At 37.7% G+C, this 21,951-nt stretch overlaps 1 protein-coding gene across 1 annotated transcript in view; it reads right to left on the bottom strand.

Moving 5' to 3' along the window:
- LOC105474614 (HEAT repeat containing 1) overlaps window positions 1-21,250 on the bottom strand; it is a 55,843-nt gene extending 34,593 nt beyond the window's left edge. The window contains exons 1-18 of the mRNA XM_011729414.3: window positions 21,107-21,250; window positions 20,636-20,809; window positions 19,855-20,071; window positions 16,584-16,725; window positions 15,005-15,106; window positions 13,927-14,067; window positions 12,920-13,131; window positions 12,626-12,759; window positions 11,108-11,210; window positions 9,622-9,732; window positions 9,091-9,208; window positions 7,933-8,040; window positions 5,022-5,117; window positions 4,485-4,573; window positions 3,345-3,556; window positions 2,923-3,044; window positions 2,138-2,329; window positions 87-270 (exon numbers count right to left, since the gene is read on the bottom strand). Coding sequence (XP_011727716.2) covers window positions 87-270; window positions 2,138-2,329; window positions 2,923-3,044; window positions 3,345-3,556; window positions 4,485-4,573; window positions 5,022-5,117; window positions 7,933-8,040; window positions 9,091-9,208; window positions 9,622-9,732; window positions 11,108-11,210; window positions 12,626-12,759; window positions 12,920-13,131; window positions 13,927-14,067; window positions 15,005-15,106; window positions 16,584-16,725; window positions 19,855-20,071; window positions 20,636-20,777 — 2,425 coding nt within the window. The 5' untranslated portion in view covers window positions 20,778-20,809; window positions 21,107-21,250. The remainder of the gene's footprint in view (window positions 1-86; window positions 271-2,137; window positions 2,330-2,922; window positions 3,045-3,344; window positions 3,557-4,484; window positions 4,574-5,021; window positions 5,118-7,932; window positions 8,041-9,090; window positions 9,209-9,621; window positions 9,733-11,107; window positions 11,211-12,625; window positions 12,760-12,919; window positions 13,132-13,926; window positions 14,068-15,004; window positions 15,107-16,583; window positions 16,726-19,854; window positions 20,072-20,635; window positions 20,810-21,106) is intronic.
- Between the last annotated feature and the right edge of the window lie 701 nt (window positions 21,251-21,951).

Below are 21,951 nucleotides of genomic sequence, written 5' to 3'. Positions count from 1 at the left end.
TTTATTCAAGACAAGCAGTCACTGTGGAGTCAATCATTCAGTTTTGCAGAGTATCACATTTAAAAGATTCACAGCTTGTATCTTACCTTTAGGAAAAGATTTAGGTGCTTTCAGTGCATAAATAAAATTTTTCAGGGAAAATACAAGAAAAACCGAGTCCTCCACGGCCATCCTCTGAGTGCTGTTGAGCTCTTCTACATAATGTGCCCACAGCTCCGCTGGTATCCCTCTGTCTAACATCAGTTCAATGTGCCATTCTGAGGGGATTTCCTGAAATGTTAAAGGAAACAAAAACTAGTACAAACTAAGGGTTCTGAACATGGGTTAATGAATTCCTTGCAAAATATGCAAAAGTTTTGTTTATGTGTGTATTTTGGTGGGGAAAGGATTAATAGACCTGCTTTCATCAGATTTTTAAAGAGGTCTAACTATCACCATTCACAAGGAAAGACAAAGTTAAGTTAAATTTTATCTATGTCTTACCTTAAAACATTAAACAAACTTTACTCATATAAACTGTTTATCCAATAAAGGGTAGGAATAAATAGGCATATTTCTTTTTTTTTTTTTTTTTTGAGACGGGGTCTGGCTCTGTTTGTTGCCCAGGCTAGAGTGCAGTGGCACAATCTCAGCTCACTGCAACCTCCGCTTCCCAGGTTCAAGCAATTCTCCTGCTTCAGCCTCCCGAGTAGGTAGGATTACAGGCATCCGCTATCATGCCTGGCTAATTTTTGTATCTTTCGTAGAGATGAGGTTTTACCATGTTGGCCAGGTTGGTCTCGAACTCCTGTCCTCAAGTGATCCACCCGCCTCAGTGTCCCAAAGTGCTGGGATGACAGGCGTGAGCTACGTGCCTGGCCAAAATAGGCCTATTTAAAAACAGGAAGATAAAGAGTTGGATTGCCAAGACATAGTTAAAGGGACTTCTTTCATTTCACTGTTTTACCACTCATCTGAATAAGGTAAACACAGTAAAATTTCCAAACCTGCAGATAATTTTAAACAAGTAGCAAAATGTCAGGTGTTCAGAAATTATACTGTAAATGCCGAAAGAATGCAGAAGAACAGGTGTAAGAAAATGACAAATGTGACTCTGTACAACCAGAGCAGAGTAATAACTTAGCAGGAAAATAATCCAAAGCCAGATTTACAATGCAACGTCTCCAGTGAGGGATTTGATTAACTCAATGTGCTGCTACAGGCAAAAATATGCTCATGACATCGAGAAAGGGTATTAAAACTAAAGCAATATAAAATAACCTGTTATCTACACATGTATAATAAAACAATCAATTTGTCCATACTTTTACCACTGAGAACCAGTACAGTTCAGGTCATCACACTTCACAAAAGACACTTCTAATAAGAAATTATTCTAATAAGAAATTAGAAGTTAAGAACGGACTATCTGGGCTATTTTTCAAAATATGAAGATTTTACTCTTTTTAAAGTTTACAAATTTTAGCTAACAATGGCCATGATCAGAACTTATAAAATCCTGGGGGTATATGTAAATGTGAAAAAGATATAATTCATTTAGTAAATCCTATAATGAGAAGCCCTCTAAAATTTGGAGGACAAATAAAAACAAAATACTTACATATAGCAGATATTTAAAAAAAAAACAGTCTTGCTACCTCAAAATGTGTCATGAAGTAAAAATATAAACAGCTGAAACATGTCCCTCAGTAATACTATCAAAGACAGTAGTAGGCTGGAGAGATACACATCTGTGTAATATTAAAATTGTTTAAAGCCTAAAAGATCTATTTTTAGTAAACAATGGAATGAAATAGTATTTTGTTCAAGCACTAACACACCAAGTGAATTTCTTCATCACTAGAGGTAGTTAGGTGTAGCTTGGGTAATTATCCAATAAAGACAATAAAAGAGAGGAGAGTCAGGCATCAGATACAAAATATTGCAACCCTGAAATTTTATAATTCAACTAAACTTTCTGCAAAAGCAAGGGAGTGCCTAGTTGACTATCACTTCTACCCAAGACTGCTTCACATTTCATCCAGCCAGTATCCACAAACTCAACATCTCGCCTCTGATTTCCAGTTTGGCTGTGACTAATGGGCCAGGCTGTTGCTTTACTCAACATTCCACTTTTTGGAGATTCTGCTTTCCTTACCACTGCAGTAATGACACTTTCAAGCTTCTTTATTTTTTTCTGCAACAAACTGAAGACTCTTATCGCAAATGGAAAGTGGGTTTCTTTTAAAGATGAACAACAAGAGACGAGCACAGACATGACCACGTGAAACGTTACTTTCTGCTTCTGGTTAACGGACTCCTCCTCACCCAGGCTTATTAAATCCTCCACCTTGAAAAATAAACACACTCTATCACTAGTCGCTCCTGACTTTCATAAAACAATTTTTCCAACTCAGGTCTATCTAGGTATTGTGTTTTACATTTAAAGTGAGATGACAAATAGAAAGCCTTTATAAAGTACTAAGCACTGATTTCTAAGTAATTACAAGAATAATGTCAGAAATTGTAATGAACATAATTGCACTTGCCAACTGGTTAATGTATTTAAATCACACATCTAATACCTTTACAAAGGTTTATTTACTAAGGCAAAGATAATTCTCTCCTCTTTGGGATTATATTTTGCTATTTTAACAACAACAAAAATACTAATATTTTAAAAGGGAATGAGAGAAAATGATGGTCAAAAGGATATATTCTTATGGGTGTGATATGGATCCACATTGAACAAATATATAAAATGTTAAAGATTTCAAACATTGCACAGAATTTATTAAACACTGTAATGTTTAAAGTAAAACCAAGTACTCAAGAATGAAAAAAAAAATTTTTTTTGAAGAAAAATCTAGTAAAGCAAAAGCTGCGAATTTAATAAGAGTATGAGAAAGAAATCCAGGGGTTGGACTTTCACGGCATACTTACCATCTTTAACATTAAAGAAGGATCTCCTAAATTTATATTATCAGCTAACAACTCAATCATCTTCTGATTTGCTACGCCAGTTAGTTTTCCTGGCTTTGTGCTTTTAATCACATTTTCAAGAACTGTAAAGTAAAATTGAATGCAGAGAGCTTTTATGTCACCAACATCAAAGAATCATATGAAGAATTCAGGCAAACAGTTTACTATTTTTTATGTAAGGCTTGCTTTTTATTTTTCCTTATATCCAATTCTGAATTTGTCTATCTATGAATTGGCTTCCTTCTCACTGTATACTTTTTATCTTGGCAAAACTTTTAAAAGACCTTACTGGCATATAACATGACAAACAATAAATTTTAATTTTCTTTGTTTTCTTTTGTACTATTTGTTTACTTTTTCTAAAAAATAACTAAATTTTTTACCTTCTTCCCAGCCTCTTAATAGAGGGTGCAGAGAGCAGATTCCTGATTTTGATAAATATATAGCAATTTTCATCTCAGCAGATTCCATGTCATCATTATTGATAACCATAAATGGCAGCAAACATACAACCACCTGATTTGACAACCGATCATTTTCACTTAGTATCTCTTCTTTAATTAATATGTCAGCTGCTATCTTAAGTACCTTGTACCTAAAAGACATGCAAGCACATTTGGTTGAAAGACACATTGGAAGGCTTCAACTGGGCAAAAATTCATCATTACATTACTCCAGCTAAACTGACAATATCCTGGTCTCCTGACCAAAACTATTATTCAGACACACTAAGACACCACTTAAAATCCATGTCAATAATAGAGTTATCTGTGACAATATTTTTATTTATTTATTTCTTGTACAAGCATGGGGATTATAGGCATGAGCCACTGTGCCTGGCCAACAATACTTTTAATCTGTTCATCCTGTCTGATCTTAAAAAAAATAATAATTTTTCTTAGAGAAATCACTAGAGGTTAACTATAACATAAGACATATCACACCAGATGTCTCAACTCTACTGGAAATCAGATTCACTCAGGCATTCAAAGAAAATGAACCAAGCACATCCTACATGATAGATATCTACCCATATGATAGACACAAAAACACGTAAGACACACTGTCATCCTCTATGGAGCTTACTTACTTTTTCTTGCAAAAAGCTTTGGTGCCAAAAATGAAATAAACAGAGCTCATTAAAAACTTACCACAGATGGTATCATGTGTCTCTGAACTTATTTTTTAGTTTGTTTAATACATTGGTATGTTTTTAAATATAAAGTAGAAAATTAGAAAGTCCTTCCCATCTTACTTCCCAGAATTCAGTATCATCCATTATGTATTTCCTTTTGCATTTTTTTTAAGAGAAATTCCAAACACAGAGAATAGTATAATGAACACACACAAACACAAATTAATTAACTGTATAATGAAAAAAAGTATTACATTAAGATCTGTTCTACTACCACAATAAAGGGGTCATGTAATCAAAGCCTTAAAAAAAAAGAAGAAGAAATAGAAAGAATCTGATATAAGAACTTAATCAATTCAAAATAGTATGAGGAGAAATGAATACATACCATTCTCTATTCTTTGAAAGTTCCGCTCTTTGAAAGAGATTCAGAAGATTTGAAATCGTCACTTCTGCAGTGAAATGTTCTTTGAAAATCTAAAGGGAAAAAATATCCATCAGTAGATTTGTACTTGCTTCAAACATACATGGTGTTTTTTAAATGCAAATTTTAAAAAGAATGAATTATAAGGAATTTCTCCCAGGAATCCTAGTACAACTTAAAAGTTTTAAGACGTATTTCTCAAAAGTGGCATTCATAAGACAACGGTCCCAAGGTATTTGCTATTGATAAAAATATGTTAAAAGGAATATAAAAATTCACAAAACATTTCCTGTTTGAACAACTTCCATATATATTTAATATATTACATTGTGAATTCCTATGAGTTTCTCCTAACCAGATTTAAGTCGGTGCTCTCCAGAGAACAAATTTCCCATGGAAAAATAATTTCCAAAAATACTCTAGTCTCCAGCAGAGAATCACATGAGAAGGGCAAGAAAATTTACAAAATTGTTTATCTCAACAAATGACAAATTGACTCACCTCAAAAGCACTTACAGCCGACAAAACAACATCTATATTATCATCATCTAATCGGGCTAAAACAGCTTCTTTTATGAAAGACTCATCGACACCCTCCTGAGCAATAAAAGAAAAAAAATTAATTTAGCTGTTGCTAAAAATCTCTTAAGGCTTTGCACTAGAAAGGAAGTATGGTTTTGTGAAAAACACTCCAGAATAACAGTCTAACACAGGCTCTGCTCTGGATGAGGACTGAAACACACTAGAACTAGGTAATCGTTAAGGGCCTTTCGAGATTAATAATTGTTTGGTATAATTTTTTTCAAGTTTTCGGTGAAAATACAGTAAATATAGTAAATATGATATACTCCAAATATAGTTTTTGTAATTAAGGAGTTCATCTTATTAAAGTGAGAGCCCAGATATTGACAGGGTATAGACTAAAGAATAAGAATGTCTAATTTAAATCCGAGCTCTACCACTTACTAGCTGTGTGACTTTAGTCAAGTCACTTAACCTTTCTGGATCTCACTAATCCCACCTTTAAACAGGTTTGTTAATAATAATACCTACCTCCAAGGGTTGTTAGAAGATTAAAAAATACATGTCAGTCTGTAGCAGAGTGCTTTACACATAAGTACTGTTAGAAGTTAGCTAGTATTATCTAAATTTTTACAAGGATAAGGACATGTACTACAAGGCCAGTCTGCCAAAAATAGAGATCATTTTTCAAACATAATGAATAAAAGAAAACAATGTCTATTCATTCACAGAGAAAAAAAATAAGCCTGCTAACCAACCTGAATATATCCCTATCAGTATGTGGCAGGCAACTAAATAATATAAAAAACATAGGTCACTCTGTTGGGAGAAAAATGAAAATTCATAGAATTCACAAAGATTAAGTTATTCAGGCACAGTGGTGCATGTCTATAATCCCAGCTACTCTGGAGGCTGAGGTGGGAGGACTGCTTAAACCCAGGAGTTTGAGGCCAGCCTCGATAACATAGCAAGACCCCATCACTTAAAAAAAAAATCCTCAAGAGCTAATAAGCAGCCATATATCTGAACCTGGAGTTTAGAATAAAACCTATGTCCTGTCATGGATGGAGAAAAGAAAATGAAACATGGTATGCAAAGGAAGACATCAACTGCAGTTACAATACTCAAGCCTGTAAACTGAATGTATGCAGCTAACCAAACCCAGAGAACGGGAGAGAAAGGCAGTAAGAGTAAAAGGAGGAAGGATGAGAACAACTGCAGAAACAGAAGATTCCAGGACTCCCCCTTTATTCCAGAAGAATTTCTTATCACTACAATCCTCCTATCACAACAAAGACTATTATTCAATGAAATTATTTAACACATCAACAAAATAAACCTATTGGCAGTTTATAAAAGCAGAATTCATGCCAGATCAAATAAAGCAACGTTTCTTAAACCTGAATATTACATCAGCCACTTTTAAAGAAACTTTCTCAAAGATCTAAATGTTGTTTAAATTGTTTATTGTTTACATATCAACTTTAAGTATAACTTCTTAAAATACAGGTAACATAAAACAAAAATTTTTTTTTAATCTACAAGGGAAATACTAAAAACTCTATAAAACCAATACAATTCAAATGAAGATGAATTCAGTGTGATTAATTGTAATTAGCTGAAATTAAATTTTACTGATCATAGGATTTACTTGTAATACGAACCTGGCTATAATTGCTGTGACACAAGTTTGAGAGTTCGGCATGTTTACACTGCCATGTGCTACATGGAAACTAAACTCTGTTACCACTTTACTCTATTCCAGAAATTTCTCAAATATGCAAATCATGGTGCATAATTTTAGACATGACACAGATGGAGCATTCCTATTTTAATTACAGTAACTGTAGTAAAATGTATATACAATTAGCACCTCACACCCACAATCTGAAGGCTATGTAAAAAAATAATGAGTCCATCTGAAATGAAAAATTTTGAGAAAACAATACTACTATCAGTGGCAATTTATAATTTAGCAAAAATTGTAAAAGGACTGCTTGAATGACTAAAGTTTGGAAACTACTATTCTATTTGTATTACTATCAAGTCTTCATACCAATGCCTTTTGGTATAAATGCAAATTAGACCAAATTATTTACAAATAAAGTCAGCCTCAATACATATTTGAAGCCACTTACATTTTAAAGACAAATGAAACTGCAGGTACCCAAATCACGGAACAGTGTTCAAAAGTTATCATCCAAATGTCCCAAAATATGCCTTCATCTAAAATTAAGGCTATCAAAATCAAATTTCTTGGCTTTTCTTTAAACAGGGTCTTGCCCTGTCACCCAGGGTGGAGAGCAGTGGCATGATCGTGGCTTACTGCAGCCTCAACCTCACGCCCAAGAGATCCTCCTACCTCAGCCTCTCAAGTAGCTGCGACCACAAGCGTGTGCCACCAAACTTGGCTAATTTTTTATTTTTTTTATTTTCCTATAGAGAAGGGGGTATCCCTTTGTTGCCCAGGTTGGTCTCAAACGTTTGGGCTCAAGTGATCCTTCTCACAGAGTGTTGGGATTATAGGCATGAGCTGCTGTGACCAGCCCAAAATCAAATTTCAAAACTAAAAAAATTCTCAGATAGTTAATGAACCTATGTGAATTAATCTACAAACTCTAGTTTGAAAAACACTAAAGATAAACAAATAACCGTCAATGTGGAAACATAAAAGCAGTTATTAGGTTATTGTCAAAATGGGGACTATTGGCACACACAGTCCTAAATATTAGTCTGAAGTAAGTACTCTCATGAGGTTTATTCAGCTCATCTGTACAATTATCCACTATCAATTCTAGGTAGTAACTCCAATTTCTTATTCAGAATTACACTGCTCATCATTAAGAAAAAAAAAAAAAAAAGTCATACACAAAAGCAATCTGAAACAAACCTTTGATGTTTTCATGATCTTTTTCAAATGATTAATGGCCAGAAGTCTCACAGGAGCAAGTGGATGATTCAGGCTGAGCATCAAAGAAGTATCAGAATCTGCTAAAAACTACAGGGTTCAACGTAATTATCAAATTATTTCACTTAATCTGAACAGTCTACGATCAAGAATAAAACCCAAAGAAAATCACCCCAAACTGTCCAACGTTTTCAGTAACAACCATCTAACTAGAGAAAACAAACAAAAAAATGCAAAATCTTTGTTTCTAGAACATTATTACATGAGTTGCAACAGATGAAAAAAATTTGTATTGTTAGTGGTATAATTTCACGTATACTTGTGTCTATGTGTAGGTTTAATTTGGTGAAGTAATTCTACAAAGTAATTTTGTATTTTGTATGCATATCTGATTCCAAAGTAAAGAGTACCTAAGATAAATCACTGTTTCAGCACCTCCCAGAAAACAGAATGCAATTCATCTACATGCTATAACAAATAGTGACACTCAAATTAGTGACACCTTAGTTCACCTATGCAATTAGACAAAAAAGGAAGTCTACCCATCAACCTGATTCGGAAATGCAACACCATCAAAGATGAAAGTCTAATTATGGAAGAGAAATACTAAAACAATCGTATTTCTCTTCATAATTATGTTTTTAAGGCTAATTAAAGAACTTCTGCTTAAATGTCTAACTTCTAGTATAACGCTTTAGGCTTGAATCACCAGAAAATTTCTCAAGTTTTAATGTGATCATGAAATAGAACCCATCTCCCCCTTGCTAATCAATACTATAAATAGCCATTTGTGGCTGGTACACTGGAACGCATAGACCTAGCTGAAAGACAGAGGACGCCAGAAACCTACGAGGCCGTCCTCTGATGATTCTTAATGAATATCCCGTACAAAATTCTCCAACAATACTTTTCCTGAAATAAGTATCACGTTCATGGTTATGTACAAATTATTGTACCTTTCTCCAATTATTCTATTCCTGCCTCAGAGCCATACTTCAGGCAACCAGGCAAACTATATAAGGTCATCTCTGTAAAATTTTCCACACCATGGAAAAAACTGGCAAATTTCCTTCTGGATCTCTTCACATAACCATACAAATATACCCCAAATTGTCGTAATTCCCTTGGAGAACAACATACCTGATACTTTCCTCCACTTGTTGAAAGAGAAACAAACCGATGAAAAAGCTCTTGTTTCTTCAGATCTGCAATTTCCTTTAAGTGCTCCTCTAATACAACATCTAACGTTCTGGGGTATCTGGGAAGCAATTAAAGAGTGAATTCATTACTCTTAATAAATTTATTAATCTCATACACCATACACATATAATGGAAAGACATAAAATTTTAAAAATTACTGAGACTACGACTTGAATTTTAACAAATGCTGTATGTAAAACCAAATGATATTGGTCAAATTTGTTACTATAACTACTCCAATAACAAAACAGTCTCTCTATAAAAAATTATACTCTCCATAGCCCCCACACAGTCACTATTTCCTCTTATATTTCAAATAGTTTTAATTCCGATATTCGACCCTTCTTGAAGAAAAAATTTAAAAAAGGACAATCTCTGTACAATTCAGTATATTAAGATGTGACTTGTGAATCATATCTTTATAGAACAGGAAGTACTTTAGAAGAGCATAAACATACACGCATGACTTACTTGCTTTCTAAAAGCCTAATGAGTGGAAGAAATTGTTCATTAAGCAAAGACACTTTATTAGAATCCATTTCTTCCTGTGAACTATATGAAATATACTCTTCAAATAGAAGGCTGTGAAAAAAAACACACACACACAGAAATGTCAGCATACATAAGAGTTACTATTTATTGAGTACCTACTATATTCTAAGTGCTTTAGAAATATTATCTCTAATTGTTATACAAGGTATAATTTAATACTTATTTTACAGATAAAGAAACTAGGGGTCTGGTGTAGTGGTTCACACCACTGGCATTACAATCTCCGCACTTTCAGAGGCCAGGGCAGGAGGACTGCTTAAGGTCAGGAGTTCGAAACCTGTCTGGACAACACAGCAAGACTATATTGCTATTTGAAATTGTGGTGGCTCACGCCTGTAATCCCAGTACTTTGGGAGGCCAAGGCAGGTGGATCACCTGAGGTCAGGAGTTTGAGATCAGCCTGACCAACAAGGAGAAACCTCGTCTCTACTAAAAACACAAAATTAGCCAGGTGTGGTGGCACATGCCTGTAATCCCAGCTACTAGTGAGGCTGAGGCAGGCAAATCGCTTGAACCTGGGAGGCAGAGGTTGCAGTGAGCTGAGATGGCACCACTGCACTCCAGCCTGGGCAATAAGCGCAAAACTCCATCTCAAAAGAAAAAAAAAAAAAAAGGAAAAGAAACCAGGGTATAAGTCTTCCAATTTGCTCACGAGAACAGCAACAAAAGGCAACACTCAGTGAGCCCTTCTGTGCCACAGAGTGCAGTTTCACATTTTAAGCCCCAGTCTGATTCTAGAACCTATGTTCTCAACATTACTACATGTGTATACTCTCCTTTAATTCACAAACCAACCCTCTGAGCAAAGGGGCATGCACGATGCACACCAACACATAGGTACCCTCTTGATGCTACAAAATGGCAAAGCCACATCCAGTCTCACCTCCAAAACTTACTATAGTCCTGGAAGTGGTAAGGGCAGAATCACACCTATGTCTGACTGCAACGCCTACATCTTTTCACTGTATCAAGTTGCCCATTAAGAAAAAAAAAAAAGACTGAATTATCTTTAGAGCAATGAAATAATCCTTACTCTATGCCTACCTTCAATATTGTTTCTAAATGACATTTATGGCGTTTCAATTGTGATGTGTTATTTCAGATATTACGGTCCATTTACTAATAGAAAACTTCAAATGGCCAAAAACTGCGTTTAGTTATTACCCAAATTTAGCTTAACCACTAACTTTCCATTTTCATCTATAAGCACTAAAGGTATGCAAGAAAAATTACTTTTGCTTTTAATGCTGCCAGTTACTGGATTAAGTACTTATAGTTAACAAAATGATACAGACAAAACAAGATATACATTAAAAAGGAATACTGGGAAATTTCTAACCAATCTGGAAAATAATACTGAGTCACAAAAATGTAAATCAAAAGCATGTCAAAAATAATAGCTTACCTAGCCAACAAATGGTCTAAGTTGTTCTTCAGTGATATTTTTGTAAGTATAGCTTCTAAGTGTCTCTTGTAGATTTGACCATCCATTCCTTCAGTTTCTTCTCCTTAATATGTAGAAATTAAAATTGTGTTGGGAAAAATTTACTTTGCAAGCTAACATTATTAAATTCACTTATAGCAGAAAAACTTTCTCAGAATAAAACACACACACTGATATCCAGCTTTTTTATCTATTTCCAGAAGTGCATTCTACTTATTTAGTCATTTTTCAAAGCTTTTTTGTATAGATCACCTTCATTTTTCCTTTATCTGAAATTCTCTATTTTTAACAAGTACTATCACGCTTATAACAATAATAAAACAAAAGTCCAAAATTAATCTTTCCCCAGGTAACATTACAAATTAGTTGTGATGTTCCAAACAACTATCTCTGAAAACACGCTAGACTTTCATCTCAGTACCTACCCCCTTACTGAACCAAGAGTTGTCATCTATTTCAGATTTATAATAAATGTATGAATCTGATCTTAGCCCTTGCTTTCAAAGAATGGGACATTACTCATTACCTTCAGAACAGGAAGAATACATTTTCATTTGGCTAGTCACTTTTCTAAAATGCATGTTTAAACCAAGATTGGTTATGAAAATCTCATTTTCCAGTAGACTAACATAAGTTTAGAGAAGTCTTTCTTAGGATTCTCCAAGTAGCAACAGAACCTAGTGTTTCTTCCTAGTCTTTTCGTATTTATTAAAAGACGTAACGCAAACAATCAATTTCTAATTATAATTACTATTATTTTTGAGACAGAGTCTCGCTCTGTCGCCCAGGCTGAACTGCAGTGGCGCAAACACAGCTCCCTGTAGCCTCGAACTCCCTGGGCTCAGGTGATCTCCCACCTCAGTCTCCCGAGCAGCTGGGACCACAGCTGCATGTCACCATGCCCGGCTAATTTTTGTACATTTTTGTAGAGACAGGGTTTTGCCATGATCTGCCCGTCTCAGTTTCTCAAAGTGCTAGGATTATAGGTTTGAGCCACCTGGCCCTCTAATTATTATTTTTTGCTTTGTTTCATAATTTGTATTTTTATGTATAAAAATTTTCTTGGTCTTATATTTTTAATTACTGTAGGGAAAAGACTTTTTTGGCAACTGGATGAGATATTCACTGTAAATGAATCACTAAAGTTCATTAAAGACCTATGAGAGGGCAAAGGTTTACTCAGTAATGAATTTTAAAATTATTCTAGTCTTTTTCATGAAGAGACTATTTAAGTGTTTAAGAACACAGATCTAAAAAAAAGAAAATTGGATTCTAAGAAATTACTCATTTAACAAGGATCTCTCTTCAACCAACCTGCTCCCCACCCCAAATGTTTCTCACTTAAGAAATAGGTAAGTTACACAAGAACAACTGGAAAACAGAAATTTTAAATATTTTAAAGCCGTTAACCAGGATATAGTTACTATTTTAAGATAAAATCTAAGAAAATTTCTGGACAAAAAATATAAAACCACATACCTGTAACATGATGAATGATGGAGACAACCAGATGGGGAAGCATGTAACGCAGAAGAGGACTGACATCATAAGTTTCAGAAATCCCATGAAGTATTGTAATAAGATCGGGAACACTACATAAGTGAGGGAATGGCCTTTGAAGAAGCAAAAGTACATATCCTTTTGACTTTACAAGTTAGACAGTAAGTGACAATATAAACAAATATACATAATCACTTATCTTACAAAAAAAATTATTCAAAATAATTTTATTCACCTCTGACTAGCACCATTTCTCAATTCAATGGTACGTACTTTTTCCCAAGGCTCTCTGGCTGCTGTCTTTGCAGGAGCACTATCAAGCAACTTAATCCATCCTTGATCAAAGAGGGAATCTTGGTCAATGTTTTGATGATCTGTGACGCCAATGAATTCACAAAGGTATCTTCCATGGTCACTTTCACAGAAATTTGACATATTATCATGTATGTTGCAGCTCTGTAATCTGGTAAAGATGATTTCAATCCCTAAATATTTTTTAAATATAAGGAAAAATGATAAACCATATTATTTTCTGCTACTTTAAATGTTAATCTGACAAATTAGAAACATCACAGAGATTAATACAACCTAATGCATAAGCAATCACTCTTCAGACGTAAACAATAAAGGAGCTGACCCCTTTTTCAAAGTGGATACAGAGATAAGTCTGTTGGACGAGAAAAAGGATCTCAGAAAATTTCCCAACTCAAACATCTACCGCATGTCCTAACAGGAGCCAGTAAGCTCTTCTTTTATACATAAAATCCTACTTATGGGAGGGAGACCTCAATCATATCACTAATGGAAGAGACAAGTCTGATGAAAGATAACAAGTTGGGACACTGTGGGAAGTGAAAGCAGTACCTCCATGGGGCACCTGGGAAGGCAGCAGGCAACAAGGCATTTGGGAAGGAGAAACGCTGAGAGGCAGGAGCCAGTGCACAAAGAATGCTGAGAGGCTGCTTACGCCCCGAAGAGACTGTCTGCTCCATCCTTCTTCCAGTGAGGTACAAAGACTGCTATGGAAATCAATCTAGGAGATAGCGTCAGGGCCAGACAGCCAATGTTTATTCTTAAGAGTCCTGATTAAGGTCCCAGTCTGGTGCAGTCTGGTGAGTTTCCAATAAAAAAGTGTCATATTTTCAACCTAAAGGCTAAATCTCATCAACCATCTGAAATAAACTGTCCATTTAAAAACACTTAAATCTAAACAAACTTTCGAAAGCAAGAAAATTCCTTTAAGTACAAAATAATCTACTTAACACATCAGCAGTGCCAACCTTTTGGATATAGGGAAATAGTTTGGCGATGATATTGTCTGATACGTCCTCTGCAGCTACCAGCGCCGACACTATGGTAGAAGCATAGAAAGCCAAGAGCACCCTCAACTGAGCTGAGCTGCCCGGGGACTCAGCAAAAACCTGAAATAAGGAACACAAACAAAACACATTTAACAGTGAAAGGGAGGAAGAAGGATTGCTTGAGGCCAGGAGTTTGAGGCTGAGACTTCAGTGAACTATGATGGCACCACTGTACTCTAGCCTGGGCGAGAGAGCAAGACCATGTCTCCAAAAAAAAAAACAAAACAAAAGTGAAAGGCCAAATAAATATTTACAGTTCTCCTGAACTACCATATGCAACAATGAATAAATACACTACACAATGTGACAAGAATTAACTGCCTAATGATATTCCTAACATTTTAATTTTTTAAATTTTTGTTTGAGAAGGAGTCTCGCCCTGTCGCCCAGATTGCAGTACAGTGGCACAATCTTGGCTCACTGCAACCTCCACCTCCCAGGTTCAAGCAATTCTCCTGCCTCAGCCTCCTGAATAGCCGGGATTACAGGCATGCGCCACCATGCTCAGTTTATTTTTGTATTTTTAGTAGAGACGGTGTTTCACCATGTTGGTTGGCCAGGCTGGTCTCAAACTCCTGACGTCAAGGGATCTGCCTGCCTCGGCCTCCCAAAGTGTTGGGATTACAGGCGTGAGCCACCGTGCCTGGCCTTGTAATTTTTTAAACAGCTTTCCCAGGTTGAATATTCCTGACATTTCTAGAAGCCTCTTCGAATAGTCACTGTAACTAGAATCTGGCAAGGAATAGGCATTTATTTTTGTAGAAAAACACCTTTGGTGATAAAAGATTGATTCTTTAAAAAAAAAAAAAACAAAAAAAAAAACCAAAACATACACCACAGACTCTCAAACTACTCCTGCTTCAAAACACCAGACCATTTAACAAAATAAATTTATCCAAAGTACTACTGTTATTAGGGTATGCTTTAGTATGTTTTCTTCATTCAAAGCAGGCAATCTTTTCATAAAATTATATACTCATGAAACAAGATCGCTCACCTTCACAGATTTTGTCACCAAACTACAAATGAAATCCATGAATCCAAGATCTTTGTAGCAGTGGGTAATCAAAGTTCCTTTAGCTAAGGGCACTCCAGATTGCTGTTATTGACAGAAAGAACAAACTCTTAGCGACATTCATCAACTGATCCTTATTTAAAAGTACCGTAGTAATGTCTTCACACTGCTCCAATTCATAAATTAAAAATATAATCGCTCTTTATAACTGGTGTTGGTGATGAAATTAACACAGAAAATCATGTAAACTTAGAAATTCAAAAGAGAAGGTCAGCAAAGAGGGCAGAGGTATTTAGTGAAAAATGTTTGCTTATCATATGTCACATTTTGAAAGGTATTTATCATAATCTGGATGCTCTAGATTCTCAGTAATTTTACTGGTTCGATATGGTTTCTGAGCCAATATGATATGCTTCTGTCATTGCTTTACAATAATGCTAAGAACAGAAATAGACGAGGAACATGGACAACTTATACCACTATTCCCACCATCTAGCATTGTACATGGTATGTAATAGATGCTCAATAAATATTAAGTGAAAGGAGAATTTTAAGTGAACTTTAGTAGGTGAGTGGAGTTTGGATACCTGGAATAAGAATGCCTAGGGAGCAGCAAGGTCCAAGGGTAGATCAGAGGAAGAATAATTTTGATGCTATGGGCAGAGTGAATGTTGTGAAAAGCAGTTTAAGAGCTTTATCAAAGGCTGGCCTTCTCCAACGTTCTTTAAAGTGCTTTACATTCAGATTCTTAAATTATCCTTCTAATTAAAGAGTCCTCATTCCTCCTGTTTTACTAATTCTGAACACTGACCCCACTACCATCATCAGCCAAATGTGCACAGCCCCATGATGTTAGCTTACTCTCATCCCAATGTGCCTCCTCTCCTACCCTGGATCACCATGCTCAATATGCAGTAAAGTTCCTGCTAACAACATACGTCTACTTTCCTACCATATGCTGCAAAGTGCTAACGGTTAGTCAGTTGGTTTGCCTACAGTATCAGGCTGTCTTTTCTTACCCAGACCCTTCCTGTTACACAAGCATCCTTTTATTCATCTGTAAATTAATTACTAGCATCTTCCTTACAACTTTAATAAATTATTGAAGCCCCTGAAGTTATCTTTATCCTTTTCATTTTTGTAAGTATTTTCTGCCTTTGTTCGTCTTCAACTTTTAAGTTCTCAGTTCCAAAATTTAAAATGCCAAACAGCATGGTACAACAGAAAGGCACAGGCTCTGGAATCAGACTGGGGTTCAAATCTCAACTCTGCCACTTTTTAGTTATGTGAACTCTGGCAAGCAGCCTGTCCTCATCTGTAAAAATGAAGTTTTGTGATAATCCAAGATAATATAATGTACATTGCCTAGCCTGACGTCAGATACTAAATAAAAGCTAAATATTATGAACATTAATAATAGTTTCAATTGGAAGTTAGGAAATAAAAATGATGGAGGTAATTATCTGGACTATCCCCAGGAGCACTGACTTATTTTTTCCTAATTAAATCCCTTAATCAAGATTTGTAATGATTACAGACATGTGTCATTCAGCAATCGTACCTTAACTGGCAACAACCAGAACCATTTGTGCTTTGAATTATTAATTTTTAGAAGCTGTATGACTCGCACAAATATTCTTGTCTCATGGTATGGCAGAACACAAGCAATGAGGCTATCTTGATTATAGAGATGTATATGGAACCTGGGGAAAAAAAGCAAACAGTCCAACTGGATACAAAACTTAATAATAAGCACCTATTTCCTCACGTGCTCAAACTGTATATTAATGAGCTAAAACAACCTAGAATGAGTAGCAGTGAAAATCACACAATCATAAGCAAGACACAGAGCATTTAAAAAGTCCTCAATTGTGCATTCGCATATCCCTCAACATGGTCCAGCCAATCCTATGCAATATCTTTGAATATTCAACATCAAAATCTACATCCCATTTTCTCTCAGCTTTAAAATTTTCATTTATTTTTTTGAAATAGAGTCTTGCTCTGCCACCCAGGCTGGAGCACGATCATGGCTCACTGCAGCCTTGACCTCCCAGATTCAAGTGATCCTCCCACCTAGGTCTCCTGAGGAGCTCGGACCACAGGTGAGCACCATCGCAGCTGGCTAATTTTTCATTGCCATATAGAGACCAAGTCTCCCTATGTTGCCCAGACTAGTCTCTCAACCATTTTTTTTTTTTCGAGAGGGAGTCTTGCTGTTGCCCAGGCTAGAGTGCAGCGCGACAATCCCAGCTCACTGCAACCTCCACCTCCCAAGTTCAAGTGATTCTCCTGCCTCAGCCTCCCAAGTAGCTGGGACTACAAGCGTACACCACCACGCCCAGCTAATTTTTTTTTTTTTTACTTTAGTAGAGATGGGGTTTCACCGTGTTGCCCAGGCTGGTCTCCAACTCCTGAGCTCAGGCAATCCACCCATCTCAGCCTCCCAAAGTGCTGGGAATACAGGCGTGAGCCACTGAACCCAGCCTATTAGTTTGACATACAATTTTAGCACTATCCAAGCCATTACCTTTACCATGAAGCTTTCTTCAACTATTCCAGGCAGAACTACATCCAAAAACTGTGCTTAATCCTTTATTACAGCATTTATTTCAAAACAGTAATCAAGAGCAATGTACTTACCTGTGTACTGAACTTAGTATTTGCTGAATAAATAAATAAGTTATCTGAAGAAATAAAATGAAAAATCAAATGCAGAAAGTATAAGTATTTCTTACATTAATGATCTAATTGGGGGTAAAATTAAGTGCTAGAAAACGGATGGAAATATTACAGATTTTTAAATATTCTTTTTTGTCTGACTGCCCTAATGTTCTGACAATCAGAAGACCCAAGATAAAATTATATTTTCTTGATGACTCACTTGCTTCTTGAAAAAAAATTAGTTTATCCCCATGTCTCCATTTTTTGTGTTTTTTTTGATACAGAGTCTCCCTCTGTTACCCAGGCTGGAGTGCAGTGGCGCAATCTCAGCTCACTGCAAAATCCGTCTCCTGAATTCAAGTTAATTCTCCTGCCTCAGCCTCCCAAGTAGCTGGAATTCCAAGTGCTCACCATTGCACCTAGCTCATTTTTGTCTTTTTCATAGAGATGGGTTTTACCATGCTGGCCAGGCCATGTCTCCAATTAATGGAATAGAAATCTACTTTTAAAATATGTAAGGTGGACTGGGTGTGGTGGCTCATGCCTGTAACCTCAGCACTTTGGGAGGCCGACGAGGCAGGAGGATCGCTGGAGGCCAGGAGTTCCAGACCAGCCCAGGCAACAAAGTGAGCTACTATCTCTACGAAAAACGAAAAAACGAAAAAACTAGCTGGGCATGGTGGTGCATGTCTGCAATCCCAGCTACTTGGGTGGCTGAGATCTGAGGATCATCTGAGCATCATCTGAGCCCTGGAGGTCAAGTGGGCCATGATCACACCACTGCACTCCAGCCTGGGTGACAGTGTGAAATCCCGACACTCAAAAAAAATAAAAATGAAAAAGACAGTCGTGTGCAGGGGCTGCAGAGGCTCACACCAGCACTTTGGGAGGCTGAGGTGGGTGGATCATGAGGTCAGGAGTTTGAGACCCGCCTGGCCAACACGGGGAGACCTCGCCTTTACGACAAAAAATACAAAAAATTAGCTGGGCTTGGTGGTGGGCGCCTGTAATCCCAGCTGCTTGGGAGGCTGAGGCAGGAGAATTGCTTGAACCTGGGAGGCGGAGGTTGCAGTGAGCTGAGATCGTACTAATGCACTACAGCTGGGGCAACAGTGCGAGACTATCTCTAAAAAAAAAAAAAAAAGACATATATAATGGGAGAATAAACAAAACAAAAATGTGTATGCTGTGATGTGATACCAATATGCGAGAACATAAACCTAGGAAACTTATTGAGACAATTCCCAAAGCAGATAAAAGATCAGACCTTGGAAATAAACTTCAGTTGTATCCTAGCTCTGCCACTTACTAGCTGTGTGACTCAAGGAACTTAACCCCTCTAAGCCTCAGTTTTCTCAACTGTAAAACAAGGTTAATACAAGTAATCTCACCAGAGGAATGCTGTGAAAATTAAATGAGATAATGCAGGTAAAGTGCTTAGCAAGGCCTGGTGTATACATGCTCAAAACACATTAGCTACCACTGTTTTTCTCAAGTAATGGTATTTCAGAGGATAACACTGCCTGCTTCCCCAACCATTTTGTTATTTTGCCAAGAAAGAAGCTTAATACTCATTGCCCCAAGTGTACAGGAACAAGCTGTAATGGCAAAGTGACATGGGCTCCTTAGAAATAATGAGGTTAGGCTGGGCGAGGTGGCTCAAGCCTGTAATCCCAGTACTTTGGGAGGCTGAAGCTGGTTGATCACCTGAGGTCAGGGGTTCAAGACCAGCCTGGCTAACATGGTGAAACCCCATCTCTACAAAAACACAAAACAGCCCGGCATTATGGCAGGTGCCTGTAATCCCAGCTACTTGGGAGGCTGAAGTGGGAGAACTGCTTGAACCCAGGAGGCAGAGGTTTCAGTGAGCCAAGATTTCACTATCGTATGCCAGCCTGAGTGACAGAGCAAGACTCTATCTCAAAAAAAAAAAAAGAACTAATGAGGTTAGACCATTTACTCAAAATCATCAGTAGTTCTACTTTTCACTATCAACAAAAAAGAATTTAAAGGCAGAAAAGCATGTTTATCTCACACGACGGACACTGTATCAATCTCTTAATACACCTAATTTTTCAGCTTTCACTTGATAAGTGTTCTCAACTACTTAATTTTTTAAAAGACCAAAGTGATTAGCCCACAGTTATTTCTGTAATTCTATTAGCTACCTGTGAATCAACCACTCCAGACACTTCTGTGCCGGCTTAAGCAGGAAGTAAGGCGACAAGTGAATAAGGAATAATGAAATGTTTTCATCCAGCTGTTTGTTTACTGCTTTGGTCTGAACACTTCGCTCCAAGGTTTTTGCTAGCTGACTGAACAACGGTGCTTCAAACTGCTCAAAGGAAGGATCAATTCCAAGCAACTCTTCCAGGCCAGTGCATCCTAAATTTCAAAAACAGCCAGTTTATTTAACAATTCTTTACAAGCAAACTCATCCCACCCCTCTTTTACAGCTTTACTTACCCCTAAAAAGTCTCTGAATTCTTTAAGTACATATAATTTATAATACAGTCCCAAACACTGATTTCTAGTTTTCAACATATAGAGTAAATCCCATCTCATCTACTAGAACAGAAAGCACTTCGTGGCAGGGAACATTGCCTTTTTGTTTGTTTTTTTTTTTTTTGGCTATCCCCTACAATAACTAGGCCAGTCCCTGAGAGGACTTCTCCTCTCAGTCACTGCCTCCATCCCCTTTTAGCTGTTCTTCTTTCTGACATATTAGTTAACCTCTCTTAACCTCGTTTCATCTGTGAAATCCAGACACCACTACTCATAAACATTTCAAGAACCAAGCACCTGGCTCTTATGTTCTCTTTCCTTTAAAATATACGTCAACATGTTAGAAACTGCTAAGGAAGAGGACAAGGCAAAAGAGAAAACAAACAAAAAAGTAACATCCAGAAAACGCTTCAAAGAGCTTTTCGAAGTTAAAAGATGGCTCACCTATGGCAAAGGCGGTGTCTCTGTCGATGGTGGCCGCTTCCTTAGGGTCAAACAACAAAGAGGCAACTTCATCTCTAGACAAGAGGCTGGCATCACTTTGAGGGAGGGCGAGTCGCTGGAGCTGCTGGGCTAAGGACGTCATCTTTCACGCCAGCGGAGTTTTAATGACACAGGCTAAAAAAACATAACCACTTTGAGAAGTTTCTACGAAACTATAAGGCGCCTCATAAACAAACAATTTTCCTCTGCGCTCAGAGCCGTCATGGACACATAACACGGCTGTCCTGAGATTTGTGGACCCCGGAGAGGCAAAGACGATGGCAACAGCGCTAACAACTAATTACAGTACCGGCTACCGCGCCAAGGTTTTCCTTCAAACCTGATTCCGCAGATATCCGGAAAACTCTTACCCTCCCTCAGTATGCCGCCCCCATCCGCAGCCACATCAAGCGGCTCTGTGCTCCTCCTTACCCGGAACTGGGAATTTGGGTATATCTTGGAATGCGACAACTCTTCACAGCAGCTCCCACATGGTACCAAGGAACCCTACCCTCACCCGGAAACCTAAAACACGCTGTAGAGCAGCTTCCGGCTGCCCGCACTACGGCAAGTGAAGAGGTTCAAGCTTGCCGGGAATGCGACGAGACAGCTCCGCCTCCCGAGACGAAAGCCCGCCCCCTCAGCCCGCCCCCTCAGCCCGCCCCTCAGCCCGCCCCTCAGTCCGCCTCTCAGCCTGCCGGACTCAGGCTCAAGTCTGAGCGTCGCCCGCGTAGCTCCAGTCTATCCGTCTGCGCTGCGGCTCATGTATGAAGCTTTCGGTCTCTGGATGGGCCTTCTGTGGGCTTTAAGGATCCGTAGCGGGAATCATTCATTCAGTATATAGTGATCTAGCCTTTACTAGATGCCAGCGGCACCGCGTAGTGCTGAAAGCCACGGGTTGTGAAGTCACGTGGTTTGGGTTCAACTCCTGGCGCTGGCGCCTGTTGACCGGGTGAACGCCACTAAATTATTTCATCTCTCTGAGCTTGTTCCTTACTCTACGAAGTGGGAAGAGGCCGAGTTTGTCGTGAGATGAGCTTCTGCTGCTAGTGCAAACCGATCTATGAATGCTGGGCTCCACCGCCCCAGAGCTTGGGGCAGATCTTGTTACTCCTCTTTGTTTCCATTCCCGAGGGGTACGTCGCATATATTTTTTTCTTTCAAAACGAATCCTAGCCGGACGCGGTGGCTCACGCCTGTAATCCCAGCACTTTGGGAAGCTGAGGCGGGCTGATCACCTGAGGTCAGGAGTTCGAGACCAGCCTGGCCAAAATAGA

This window comes from Macaca nemestrina, chromosome 1 (genome assembly GCF_043159975.1).
Source record: "Macaca nemestrina isolate mMacNem1 chromosome 1, mMacNem.hap1, whole genome shotgun sequence".
Classification (NCBI taxonomy): Eukaryota; Metazoa; Chordata; class Mammalia; order Primates; family Cercopithecidae; genus Macaca; species Macaca nemestrina.
Note: the sequence above shows the minus strand (reverse complement) of the source record. Positions and strands in the feature narration are given on the sequence as shown.